General features: G+C 37.1%; 1 protein-coding gene across 1 annotated transcript in view; it reads left to right on the top strand.

The window, feature by feature from the left end:
• The window catches only part of MGAT4A (alpha-1,3-mannosyl-glycoprotein 4-beta-N-acetylglucosaminyltransferase A), a 429,885-nt gene that overhangs the window by 386,019 nt on the left and 29,196 nt on the right, over nt 1-14,670 (top strand). The window contains exons 13-14 of the mRNA XM_053707698.1: nt 5,517-5,595; nt 7,363-7,429. Coding sequence (XP_053563673.1) covers nt 5,517-5,595; nt 7,363-7,429 — 146 coding nt within the window. The remainder of the gene's footprint in view (nt 1-5,516; nt 5,596-7,362; nt 7,430-14,670) is intronic.

Raw genomic sequence — 14,670 nt, forward strand, 5'->3', positions numbered from 1 at the left:
CTTTAACCCCTAATCTAATCCCCCTACACCGCCGCCAGCTATATTAACTATATTAACCCTAATTATATTAGGGTTAATATAGTTAATATCGTTATTATATTATATATATATTAAGTATAATAACCCTATCTAACTCTAACATCCCTAACTAAACTCTTATTAAAATAAATCTAATATTAATATTATTAATGAAAATATTCCTATTTAAATCTAAATACTTACCTATAAAATAAACCCTAAGAGAGCTACAATATAATTAATAATTACATTGTAGCTATTTTAGGGTTTATATTTATTTTACAGGTAACTTGGTATTTATTTTAACTAGGTACAATAGCTATTAAATAGTTAATAACTATTTAATAGCTACCTAGTTAAAATAATTACCCAATTACCTGTAAAATAAATCCTAACCTAAGTTACAAATACACCTACACTATCAATAAATTAAATAAACTACAATTATCTTAACTAAAATACAATTAAATAAACTAAACTAAATTACAAAAAAAAAAAAACACTAAATTACAAAAAATAAAAAAAAGATTACAAGATTTTTAAGCTAATTACACCTATTCTAAGCCCCCTAATAAAATAATAAAGCCCCCAAAAATAAAAAAAATTCCCTACCCTATTCTAAATTAAACAAGTTCAAAGCTCTTTTACCTTACCAGACCTTAAAAGGGCCTTTTGCTGGGCATGCCCCAAAGAAAACTGCTCTTTTGCCTAAAAAAAAACACAATACCACCCCCAACATTACAACCCACCACCCACATACCCCTAATCTAACCCAAACCCCCCTTAAATAAACCTAACACAACCCCCCTGAAGATCTCCCTACCTTGTCTTCACCCAACCAGGCCGAACTCCTCATCCGATCCGGGCGATGTCTATCCAAGCGGCAAAGAAGAAGTCTTCATCCCGGCGATGTCTTTATCCAAGCGGCAAAGAAGAAGTCTTCATCCCGGCGATGTCTTTATCCAAGCGGTAGCAAAGTCTTCTTCCATCTGGCAGCATCTTCCATCAAGCGGCATCTTCAATCTTTTTCTTCGCTCCACCGACGCGGAGCATCCATCCCGGCCTACGACTGAACGACGAATGAGGTACCTTTAAATGACGTCATCCAAGATGGCGTCTGTTGAATTCCGATTGGCTGATAGGATTCTATCAGCCAATCGGAATTAAGGTAGAAAAATCTGATTGGCTGATTAAATAAGCCAATCAGATTGAGCTCGCATTCTATTGGCTGTTCCGATCAGCCAATAGAATGCAAGCTCAATCTGATTGGCTGATTGGTTCAGCCAATCGGATTGAACTTGAATCTGATTGGCTGATTCAATCAGCCAATCAGATTTTTCTACCTTAATTCCGATTGGCTGATAGAATCCTATCAGCCAATCGGAATTCGACGGACGCCATCTTGGATGACGTCATTTAAAGGTACCTCATTCGTCGTTCAGTCGTCGGCCGGGATGGATGCTCCGCGTCGGTGGAGCGAAGAAAGAAGATTGAAGATGCCGCTTGATGGAAGATGCTGCCGGATGGAAGAAGACTTTGCTACCGCTTGGATTAAGACATCGCCGGGATGAAGACTTCTTCTTTGCCGCTTGGATAGATATCGCCCGGATCGGATGAGGAGTTCGGCCTGGTTGGGTGAAGACAAGGTAGGGAGATCTTCAGGGGGGTAGTGTTAGGTTTATTTAAGGGGGGTTTGGGTTAGATTAGGGGTATGTGGGTGTTGGGTTGTAATGTTTGGGGGTGGTATTGTGTTTTTTTTTTCAGGCAAAAGAGCAGTTTTCTTTGGGGCTTGCCCCGCAAAAGGCCCTTTTAAGGGCTGGTAAGGTAAAAGAGCTTCGAACTTGTTTAATTTAGAATAGGGTAGGGATTTTTTTTTATTTTGGGGGGCTTTATTATTTTATTAGGGGGCTTAGAATAGGTGTAATTAGCTTAAAAATCTTGTAATCTTTTTTTTATTTTTTGTAATTTACTGTTTGTTTGTTTTTGTAATTTAGTTTAGTTTATTTAATTGTATTTTTAGATAGATATTTGTAGTTTATTTAATTTATTGATAGTGTAGGTGTATTTGTAACTTAGGTTAGGATTTATTTTACAGGTAATTGGGTAATCATTTTAACTAGGTAGCTATTAAATAGTTAATAACTATTTAATAGCTATTATACCTAGTTAAAATAATTAACAATTTACCTGTAAAATAAATATAAACCCTAACATAGCTACAATGTAATTATTAATTATATTGTAGCTATCTTAGGGTTTATTTTATAGGTAACTATTTAGATTTAAATAGGAATATTTTAGTTTATAATATGAATAAGATTTATTTAATACGAATTTAGTTAGGGGTGTTAGGGTTAGATAGAGTTAATATAGTTAATATAAATACTATAGTAACTATATTAACTATATTAACCGTAATATAATTAGGGTTAATATAGTTAATGTAATAACTATATTAACTATAATATACTTAGGGTTAATATAGATAATATAGCTGGCAGCGGGGTAGGTAGATTAAATTAGGGGTTAATAATTTTAATATAGATGGCGGCGGTGTAAGGGGCTTACATTAGGGGTTAATACTATTAATATAGGTGGCGGCGGTGTAGGGAGGGCAGGTTATAGGGCAAAAGACCTGTTTACTTTGGGGCAAAGCCCCACAAAAGGCCCTTTTAAGGGCTGGTAATAGAGATAATTATTTTAGGGGGATTAGATTAGGGGTTAATAATATTAATATAGCTGGCTGCGGTATAGGGAGATTAGATTAGGGAAACCAAATAAAGTTCTGAATCAAGGATATGTCTGTGTCCTCTGGATGAGTTTTTCAGCTTGTTAGCATTCCTCAGTGAGATCCCATAAAAAAGGAAACAGAAAATTGCAACATAGTGTGAATCTGTAATGGCACTTTGAGGAAGTAGTTGTTTTGTAACAAATGACTACTCACATTTGTTGGAGCTTTCCACTAAGCTCAAGGATATGCGCACTCCCACTTTATACTGATGGGAAAACAGTACACTAGGCAAAACTTGGATACAAATTTATTTTAAAATATATAAAAGCGTCACATAAGCCTTGATAACACCACAATGTAAGGGTACAAAAGCAGATATGCTGTAACAAATGCTTCAAATCGCCAAACTTGCAAAGAGGTAAATGGATCAGCAGGAGTGTGACCGCTGAAACCAAAACCTTTTTAGTAGCAAGACAATAGCGCTAAGCCCCCAGGTGTCCTGGCTAGTGTAGAGACGCAATAAAACTCAATATAGAACAGTTCAGTTCCGACGTACGTTTCGCTGGTATGCTTTGTCAAGGAATTCCTCTACACTAGCCAGGACACCTGGGGGCTTAGCGCTATTGTCTTGCTACTAAAAAGGTTTTGGTTTCAGCGGTCACACTCCTGCTGATCCATTTACCTCTTTGCAAGTTTGGCGATTTGAAGCATTTGTTACAGCATATCTGCTTTTGTACCCTTACATTGTGGTGTTATCAAGGCTTATGTGACGCTTTTATATATTTTAAAATAAATTTGTATCCAGGTTTTGCCTAGTGTACTGTTTTCCCATCAGTATAAAGTGGGAGTGCGCATATCCTTGAGCTTAGTGGAAAGCTCCAACAAATGTGAGTAGTCATTTGTTACAAAACAACTACTTCCTCAAAGTGCCATTACAGATTCACACTATGTTGCAATTTTCTGTTTCCTTTTTTATGGGATCTCACTGAGGAATGCTAACAAGCTGAAAAACTCATCCAGAGGACACAGACATATCCTTGATTCAGAACTTTATTTGGTTTTCCTTTTATGATTTTTGTTATCACATTTATTTCACATTTTTTTCTTTGTGATATTCGGTATATTTATTGTAGGATTAGATTAGGGGTTAATAATTTTTATATAGGTGGCGGCGGTGTAAGGGGTCACATTTGGGGATAGATAAGGTAGATGGCGTCGGTGTAAGGGGTTCACATTAGGGGATTGATCAGGTAGATGGCGGCGGTTTTAGGGGTTCACATTAGGGGATAGATCAGTTAGATGGTGGCGATTTTAGGGGCTCACAGTAGGGGGTTAGTTTATGTAGCTGGCGGCGGGGTCCGGGAGCGGCGGTTTAGGGGTTAAATACTTTATTAGGGATTGTGGCGGGGGATCGCGGTTGACAGGTAGATAGACATTGCGCATGCGTTAGGTGTTAGGTTTTATTTAGCAGATCGCGGGTGACAGCTAGATAGACATTACGCATGTGTTAGGTGTTAGGTTTATTTTGTAGCTAGTTTAGGGAGTTACGGGGCTCCAATAGTCAGCGTAAGGCTTCTTACGGCTTCTTTTTGTGGCGAGCTGAAAATGGAGTAAGATTTCTCCATTTTCGCCACGTAAGTCCTTACGCTGTATATTGGATACCAAACTGCGCTGGTTTGGTATACCTGTCTATGGCCCAAAAAACTACGGGCAACGCCAGAAATATACACGCGTAACTTCTAAGTTACGCAGTATATAGGATACCAAACCAGCGCAAATATTGGCGTCGCCAGCTTTTGCGGGCAACGATTTTTATCGGATCGGGCCCCTGGTTTCTAACTGAACACATGGGTAAGCCAATGACAATCGGTATATATATATATATATATATATATATATATATATATATATATATATGCAGCCACCAATCAGCATCTAGAACCTAAGTTATTAGCTGCTCCTGTGCTTTCCTAGATAAACCTTTCAGCAAAAGATAACAAGAGAAGGAAGCAAGCTAAATGGATTCAATTGGAAAGTTTTTTAAGATTGTATGCTCTGTCTAAATTATAAATGTCTAACTATGACTTTACTGTCACTTTAATATAACCGTGTTTGTTATGCAAAACTGGGGAATAGGTAATAAAGGGATTATATATCTTTTTAAACAATAAAAATTCTGGAATAGACTGTCCCTTAATATTTAGTTATCTGCTTTCAGATTCTGAGTAGAAACTAAAGTTACAGGTAGTTTCTGTGACTGTGCTCAAGTAATAGATGGATCACTTGTAAATATATATTTAGATTTCAAGGAGTCTGGATTACACCCTATAGCACCTAGCAAAGATTTTGCTGAAACAGTGTCTTCTATGGAATGATGATGCATGAATCAGAATGTTTTAATGGTGTCTCTACTCTTATTAAATGTATGTTGCTGATCTTTCTATGGGGATTGCGCAAATGATAGCAAGCATGGTCTCAACGCCAGGGGCGAAACTGCGCTACTTCCGGTAATGAGGAGGGAGGGTATAATCGCATGTAGCGGGACCCACGCTATTATAAAAAAGAAAACCCTTAACGACCGGTGACGTACATGGTACGTCGCTGTTGTTAAGAGGTTAAAAGATTTGTACCTTTTAGATAGGATGTGCACATATTTTATTTATATTGGTGATCTATAGCAGAGTTTGGTCTTTCCTATTTTACATGTGATCGCCATATTGTGCACATTTTACTTATTAAACCAATAATAGTTCTGTTTTGATGTTAGGTATCTGTTTCGCAGTGGCAACCCTGAGCACCCAGGAGACTTGTTCCAGAATACAACAGTAGACATTTTGCCTTTCAAGGTATGATGTTAATTTTATTAACTCATAGAAAATATTTTAACAATATATTTTGCATCTTTTTCCCAATATACAATTCTATGTTTCCCATCCTTGAATCAGCATATTAGGAACACACACTGTCACATGCTTTAGTCTAAACATAAATAGCTAAAGTTGCTACCCATATACATAACATATGCATTTGTGTCAAACTATTAATATTGCTGATATGGTGTCATCCTTAGCACTGTGGAAAGGATACAGAGGCCAGCACTGTGTTATTCTTTAAATTCAAGCTGTTAATATAAAAAATAAAGGCATGAGTGGATACAACTATTGCCTACTGTGTTGTATATATTTGTTGCCTCTTCTCAATATGAGATTAAGGGCTCGATGATCTAAACCTCGCCAGATCAGACATGGTTTTTCTTAATGACCCTTGCAGGGGCTGCCCTGGTGGAAATATCGTTAAAAAAAGGGGTAGTCCCTGTTAGTGAGGAGATGTCTCCTATTGAAAGAAATGGAGCTCGCTGGAATGGGACACTTTGATCCGTAGAGCGAAGTTAGCAGTGAGCAAGGGGTGCACTTTAAAAAGTAAATCCTGCAGCCAATATAAATCACATTACTCTGCTTTCTGCGTCTTACAATCGCCTATATTGTTGTATATATATATAATGAAGCAAGAAAAGCGCACTCTCACTTAAATGGCATCCACCAGGGTGCAGGCAAAAAATTGTATAAAAGAGAAAGAATTTGCACTCGCTGGATTTTTAGAAAAAAAGTGCTTTATTTAGCACAAAAGAAAAATGTGACGTTTTGGGGATCAATCACCCCTTCATCAGACCAGATCTGATGAAGGGGTGATTGATCCCCGAAACGTCACATTTTTCTTTTGTGCTAAATAAAGCACTTTTTTCTTAAAATCCAGCGAGTGCAAGTTCTTTCTCTTTTATATATATATATATATATATATATATATATATATATATATATATATATATATATATATATATATATATATATATATATATATATATATATAGTATATATATTGTTGTATGCATGTGTTTGTCTGCATTTTGAGTGCTTTGTGAAAAGCTCGCTACATTTTAGTTTGCAAGAAAAAACTGTGAGATCTGTAGTGCAAAAATCTTTACAGAATTACGCAGAGATTAGAAAGATGATTTTATATACGCCCGCGTTCAGCCCTAATTTACATACAAATTTAAAGTTTTTGATAAAATATGATTTTTGGTGAAGACTTTTGTTGCGATTTTTGATTGGTTCAGCTTTTTAAAATGTGAATTTTACTGTGCACATAACATACGAAAATGCAGTATGCGTCCCTTAGCCACCAATCAGAAAGCGCTATCCAGGGTGCTGAATCAAAAATTGGCCAGCTCCTATGCTTACCTTCCTGCTTTTTCAAATAACGATACCAAGAGAACAAAGAAAAATTTATAATAGCAGTAAATTAGAAAGTTGCTTAAAATTGTATGCTCTATCTGAATCATGAAAGAAAAATTTGGATTCAGTGTCCTATTAATAATCTCACCTGCCCAGAGATCTTTAGATCATCAGGCCCTTAGTGAGCTAATTCAGTGTTATAAGTGTAATTCCAGTAAATAAACGCAAGCCTGACACGTCCTAGTCATTCCTAGTGAGCTTTAATTCATTCATTCATTTAATTAGTGTTTATTTCATTCACAAACCATCTTTGTTTAGACACTTCTGCCTGTCACTGTGATTAATGTGTAAGAATAATTTTATTTAGTTATTTATTTGCAGAAAGACAATTTAATGCTGAGGAGGGAAACCAAAGAATTGCAATTAAAAGATGGCTTCTTTAGAACAGGTAAGTAAGCTACTTTAGAAAGAGTATTTTGTTTTTTGGAAGAGTATTTTGTTTTATTGCAAAAAGACAAACATGTTTTTCACTTTCTGTGGTTGTAAATCATTTTTTCTAGCTCACAGAGACAGAATACTGTACTTATTATTCATAAATGTAAGAACATGATATAATTAGGACAAATGTGTATTGAATGAAAACGTTTGTTCCAAAAACTGCTTAACCTTTTACCGCTGTTAGGACGTTCTATGCTGTCTTAACCGAGCCGGGCTTTAGCGCCCTTAAGACGGCATAAAACGTCCTAACGGTTTCTGTGTTCTATTCCCCCTCCATTGCCTCCTGCATGCTGGATCTGGTTGGAGGACGTTCCTAGCACCTCAGGCAGTCCCCCAGGATCCAATCAGCACTTAGGCGGTGTATCGATCTGCCGCTGTCACAATTTAACAGCCAATGAGTGGGATCATTGGCTGTTACAAGTGTGTATGCTTCCTGTCTTCCCTCACTGTGATCTGAGGGAGAGAGGAAGGCAGATCAGCATGTGTGTGTGTGTGTGTGTGCTTGAAAAAAAATAAAAAATATATTTATTTAAAAAAATATATATTTTTTGCTGCTGATCACAGAGCTGCTTCTCTGATCAGCCTGTTAGCACTGTGATCAGCCTGTTAGGGATCTTTAGTTACTGTTAACCCCTTTCCAGCCCTTTCCTGCTGTTCCCAATCACTGCCCTTTCCAGTGCTTTCCTTAATTTTTTTTAGTTTATAAAAAAAAATCTGAGGGAATAGGGTTCGGTGGGAATAGGGGGGTGGTAATTGGGGTGGTCAAGTGGGATTTGGGGGGAGGTGAAGTGGGGATTGGTGGTGGTGAAGTGGTAATTGGTGTTAAAAATAAATCCCCACATTTAACTGCCCCTGAAATACCCCCATTTACAGAGACTCCTGGCATCACAATTAATGTTTCAGTATGTGAGCCAATAAATTATCTCTCCCTGATTCTGACAGATACCATGTTTGAGCATATAGTTGCTCAAACAAATTTATATGCATGCCAGTATCTGTCAGAGAATCCACAATCTCAGTATGTCAGAAAAAAATACCTGGCACCCCACTGACATATCTGAGATAAATGTTGGGCCCTCACATTAGTAATGGGGATTGTGAAGAAACCCAGCATATGTTCTTACTGGAGCCAGAACCCCACCCTGGCTACTTCTCTTTTCTTTCCATAAGGCAGGGAGAGTCCATGACTTCATTCCTTGATGTTGGGAAATACAACACCTGGCCACCAGGAGGTGGCAAAGACACCCCAGCTAAAGGCTTAAATATCCCTCCCACTTCCACTATCCCCCCAGTCATTCTTTACCTTTCACCACTAGAGGAGGATGGCAGAGAAGTGTCAGAAGATTTGGATAGTCCTTAACGGGTATGTTCCCTTCAAGAGAGGACTGGAGTTTTAAGTAATCGTATAAACCTCTCAGCGAGAGAATTGCTGAAAGTTGAGTCTTGAGATGCAGGGAAAGTGTTTCTGAAAAGCCATCCAGACTGTCTATCTAACAACTCCTGAGCAAACAGTGTTAACAAGTTACACTGCTTGCTTTTCCACACTCAGGTCCCTGTCAGAGCATCGATACAAGGCTGTCACACTTGCGAGGCTGTATCTGTTCCACAGCACGGATCCTGAAGGGTAAGTCTGTGTTCTTTTCTTATAGCAGGGATGCCTTATATAGGGTCACAGTGTGACTCCTCTATACCTTGGTAGGATTGAGGGTTAATATCAAAGGGAGTTTATTGGGAACAGTTTGGGGAGTTTATATACTGCTTTAACATTTGTAAAGAACATTTTCAAGGCTCATTTAGACTGTGTACTTTTGGCTGGAACAGGCAGGTTTCACTTTCACTTTGTGAGTTGCGCAGCTCCTAATAGCTTTGCACACTGTTTCATAGCAGGGGAGGTCCTGACTTGCGCACCATTTGATCGGGTTTGGCTTTATTTAGCTTCCTTACGATCCTGCTGCAGACAGCACTACTGTGGAGAGTTTCTTGATAAGTTGGAATAATATCAAAGCGCCAAACAGCACTGGCAGGGTCTGGGTGGTATACTTTGAGTGTTAATCAAGTAAAGGTTTTAGAACAATGTGACGTTTAAGACACTTTATTGCAATAAACAATTTAAAACAGTATAAAAATATAAAACAATGTTGGTTTAAAACAATGTTACATTAAAAACAAATAATCAAGGATCCAAGATTTTACAAGGGATGACAAAAATGCAATACAAAAAATATATAGAAAGAAAAGTCGATTGTGTCAGCCTATGGGCGTGATACAGCAGTGTAATATATAACTGATGTCTGTGGATGAAAGGTGTTTACCTAGTATTAAAAAGGTGTTTTTCTAGTATTAAGAAGCATATACAATAGATAAGCAGGTTGGTAGAAATCAAATTCGTGATTTACAAAAGAAAAAATATTAACTTAACAAATAAAACAATATTTGAAAATGTGAAAAAACTGCTCAAAAAAAGGATAAGCAGAGAACAGTGTAAACAAAAATTAAAAATGTTTCCCAAAAGGAAGTCCAAACTGTGTTCGTGAAAATGTCAATAAAAAGTGGATCAACAGTTTCCACAAATGGTGAAAATATATCCGGTGGGGTGCAAAAAAATGATAAAAAATGTATCCGGTGAAAAACGATTACAAAACCAAAAAGCAAGTGGTAAAAAGAATGAAGTCTGTTCAAATTGGTGTTGGTTAGTCACACAATCCAAACGAATGTTAAATGTGGGTGTGGGAGTTTTCCTCCAAAGTTGAGGGAACTAGTGTGTCTTCAAAACAATAGATACAACTTGTTGCAGATGAAAGTCCTTCTGCCAAAAAGAAAAATAACAATAGTGTAGATGGTTTTTTTGAAATTAATAATATCAGAATGTCACTCACCAGTCGACGTGTTTCGGTCATCCACTGACCTTTATCAAGACTGGTTTTTTAGTGTTGTTGGGGTCTTTATATACCTTACTTTGTAATTGTTCAATTATCGTGTATACCGGAAGTGCACCTTGCCACTTCCGGTTTCACGTAACTAAGATTATCCCTATATTTTTTGGATACCGTATGTCTATTAAAAGTTTTTATTTTCTGTCTGCATATCTGTTTTTCTCCTTGCCTGTCTGGTCACTTATACCTTTCTTATATATATGCGCTCTGATATATTGGTCTTGAACTCATAGACCTTTCTGATTGGCTAGGTGGGGGGCGGGTTATAGAGTTTATCTACTCCATTGTCCCTGGTAGTGTTATTGGTAACCAAGGTAACTGGACGCTAGCCAGTTTAATGGATGTCTGAAAGCGTCCATACTCCTTAGCGATTGGTTCAATTAGAGGGTATGTGAAGTTTTAGAGATTTCTATTAGTTGCTATTATTATGAGAGAGATCAAGATACTGCATTTTTCTTTAATGCCGATGGTAATACATAAAAACAACCTGTGATTTATTGTGTGAATCCTTAGAACCATTTTGGGTTATAATTTGTATTACTACGATATGTGCAATTCTACTTATATCGCTTATAAGTGTACTAGCTGGACTAAATCTAATCGTTACACATAGTTCTCTTGCTGTAAAAAAGATTCAGTTTTTAGAAACATTACAGTTTTCTAAAAAATAGACCCTTTACAGTGTTCCTTGTGTATTATGATCAAACTTAAGTTGATCTTTTTGCCAAGTTTGTGAGCGGTTTAATCACTTACAATCCCGGTTTCTTACTGATTCTCCGATATATATTAAAAGATTTATCAGTGAAGTATTTACAAACTTTAACAGACTTCATATTGTGTGGTCGAGGGGTGCATTATGTCAATTTGGCTAGCTGCTTTATTGTGTAGGTCTTGAGTGTTCTTAGGGTATTTATTATTTCAAGTGTTTATTTAGCATGGAAGGTGATGGAACTAATCTGCAGAGGTTTGTTATAATTTGTGTGGGAGGGTTGGGTAATTGTAACTTTCAAGAGTGAATTAAATATGTAAATTTCGAAAGGTTATTCCATACGAACTTTTCTTAGTGTACTAGACTTATATTTACGCAAAAAAAATTTTTCATTATCATTCTATGTGAAGAGAAATTTTATTATTTTTATATTTATTTCTAGTGGGCACAGACAAGTCTGATTTGTCTCTGTGACCTCTAGTGGGCTTTATGTTGCTATAAATATATTCCCTCCTAAGTCAAGGGCAGGATTCATATAGGTAGCATTTACTTGCGGATCGTATTCCTATTCTTGTAACTTGTAGGGTTAAAAAATGTCTGTTGTTACGACAGATGTCTTTTGAACTCAGGAGCAGCTTGCCCCCTGGGGTCACTATTTCAATGTAAATGACTATTATTAAATTCACATCTAAGTGAGAGAAGAGATGCAAAGGGAGAGAGTTTATTTACACAGCTTGTGTTCAATTTGATTTTTGGCAGATCAAGTTAAATTGATTTTTGGCAGATCGAATTAAAAAGGATATATACATATATCATCTCTTGTTGTTATTTGTGTCAGGGACCATCAGTTTCTTTTTAAGTGATGGGATGGTATCACCAGTTCTTCAGATTTTCATTCAAAAAATGGAAAGCTTAATTTTGTTCACATCCCTTGTCTTTCAAGGGGCGGCTGTGGTTGGCAAAAAGTAGTTGTTTTAAACTTCGCCTTAGTTCAGATTTAATAAGTGGGACAAATCTTCTTTATTATTTAGTCCTCTCGGGAAAAGACAATCTAGACGAAATATCCATTTTGATTCTTCTGTAAGTAGTTTTTTCTCCTGATTGCCTCCTCTCCAGTCTTTTGGTACTTTTTGTATTCCCATATATTTCAATGTTCTAACATCTCCGAGATGTTTTTCGGAGAAATGTTTATACAATGCGGTCTCCTTATTGAGTTTCTCAATACACAGCAAGTGCTCACGTATTCTATCCCTCAATGTCCTGGAAGTTTGCCCCATGTATTGGAGACCACAAGGCCATTGGAGTAGATACACAACGTTTTTATCTTGACAGCGTATGAGATCCTTGATTTTATATTTTTCTTGGTTGTTATGCGATTGGAATTCCGTGGATTTACTACCACATTTGCATGCCTTGCATGTGTGGCAGGGAAAAAAACCTTTTACAGTTTTCCCGAATGCATCTTTTATTTCAGATTTTTTGACTTTCTTTGTGCTTGGGGCTAATTTGTTCTTCAGGTTATTAGCCCTTCTATACACAAATTTCGGTCTTTGGGGTAGTTTTTCTCCGAGGATGTCATCATCCTTCAAGATGTTCCAATGCTTCTGAAAGATGTTCTCAATGATATGGCTGTTTGCACTATACTCCGTTATTAATGGTATATTGAGGGTCTCACTGTTTTCGTTCCCACTTATCTTATCTTTATATTTGGTTAACTCTTTTCTTTCAATTTTCTCTACTTCTTCTATCTTCTGATCCAAGAATTTTTCATCATAGCCTCTCTCGATGAATTTTGCCTTGATTATTTGGGCTTGTTCTTCCCATTTTTGGGGGTCTGAGCAGTTCTTCTTCATCCTTAAAAGTTGTCCCTTTGGGATGTTTGCTTTCCAATTTTTGTGATGACAACTGGTTTGGTGGACATAGTTATTACTGTCCACCTTTTTAAAATGAGTTGATGTTTCAATGACATTGTCCTTGATTTCTATTTTTAAATCGAGGTATGTTAGGGATTTTTGACTACACTCATACGTGAAATGGAGATTTGCTTCATTTTGATTCATCACCTTGAAGGTGTATTCTAGGTCTTCTTGTGTTCCTTTCCATATCAGTATGATATCGTCGATGTAGCGGCGATAAAAGACCAGGTCCGCGCCCGCTGGGCATGATTCCCAGAAAATTTCTTCCCATTTAGCCATGTACAAGTTAGCATAGCTGGGCGCGAACCTGGTCCCCATCGCCGTCCCACAGATCTGCCTATAGAACTTCCCTTCATTACAGAAATAATTGTGGTGAAGGATATAATGGATACTCTCGAGTATGAAATCACATTGTCTTGCCGGAATTTCTTCATCTCTCTCTAGATAGAATTGTACTGCTCTCATTCCTTCTTCATGAGGAATACTTGTGTATAATGCTGTGACATCACTCGTTGCCATGATGTAGTTCTCTTCCCAGCTTATTTCCTCAAGTAGGTTAATAATCTGGGTGGAATCTCTTAGATAAGATGGACGTTCCTTGACTATTTTTTGGAGGTGTCTGTCCACATACTCCGACAAATTGCTGCTCAAAGATCCTATCCCCAAAATAATTGGTCTTCCCGGGGGATTATTCAGATTTTTGTGGATCTTCGGAAGGTGATATATTATGGGAGTCTTAGGGAACTGTACATTATTGTAGTTGTACTCCTTTTCATTCAGGATGTTGTCCTCTTTTGCCCCCTTTAGGAGATCTGTTAGTCTCTTTTTATATAGATTCACAGGATTCTCTCTTAGTTTTTCATATGTGGTTTTATCACTCAGGATCCTTTCTGTCTCGTTGTTGTAATCCGTTCTGTTCATTACTACAATCCCACCTCCTTTATCAGCGGACTTTATGGTGAGATTGTGGTTTTCTTCCAATTGTTTGACAATTCTCAGTTGTGAATCCGATAAATTCCTGTTTTTTAATTTTAACTTGTTCTTGGTAATATCTCGTATTTCTCTACAGACTACGGTCTCGAAAGTTTCGAGCGCTGTCCCCTTGTATGTTAATGGGTAAAATGTAGACATTGGTTTAAGGTTTGTATGTTTGTAGCCATCATCTTGCTGAGTTTGGTTGTATTCTTGAAATCCACAACCCATCCTTTCAGTCGGTGTCTTCAAAAAGAACCTTTTCAGGGTTAATTTCCTGATAAATTCCTTTGTGTTTACGAATGTCGTAAATTTGTCAAGACTCTTTGATGGAGCGAAAGATAGACCAAGTTTTAGAATAGATTTCTCCTCTTTGTTTAGTTTATAAGAACTCAAGTTGAATATCCCTTTTTCGCTCACCTCCTCTTCCTGATTCTCCTCTTGACTCACATTCTTTTTTGTTCTTGCACCTCCTCTTTTCCCTCTGTGGGTCTTGTTTTTGACCGAGTGGTAGATTGGTTTTGTTCTCCCTTTTTGTAGTTGTGGTGATCCAACTCTAAAAAAGAGGAGGAAGAGTGGGGTACTTGTGTATTTGTTGGTGTTTGAATGTTTACTCGATTCACTATATTTTCTTTTTCTCCAGCTTTTAATTGTCCCCCAG

This window comes from Bombina bombina, chromosome 3 (genome assembly GCF_027579735.1).
Source record: "Bombina bombina isolate aBomBom1 chromosome 3, aBomBom1.pri, whole genome shotgun sequence".
In the NCBI taxonomy this organism is placed as follows: domain Eukaryota; kingdom Metazoa; phylum Chordata; class Amphibia; order Anura; family Bombinatoridae; genus Bombina; species Bombina bombina.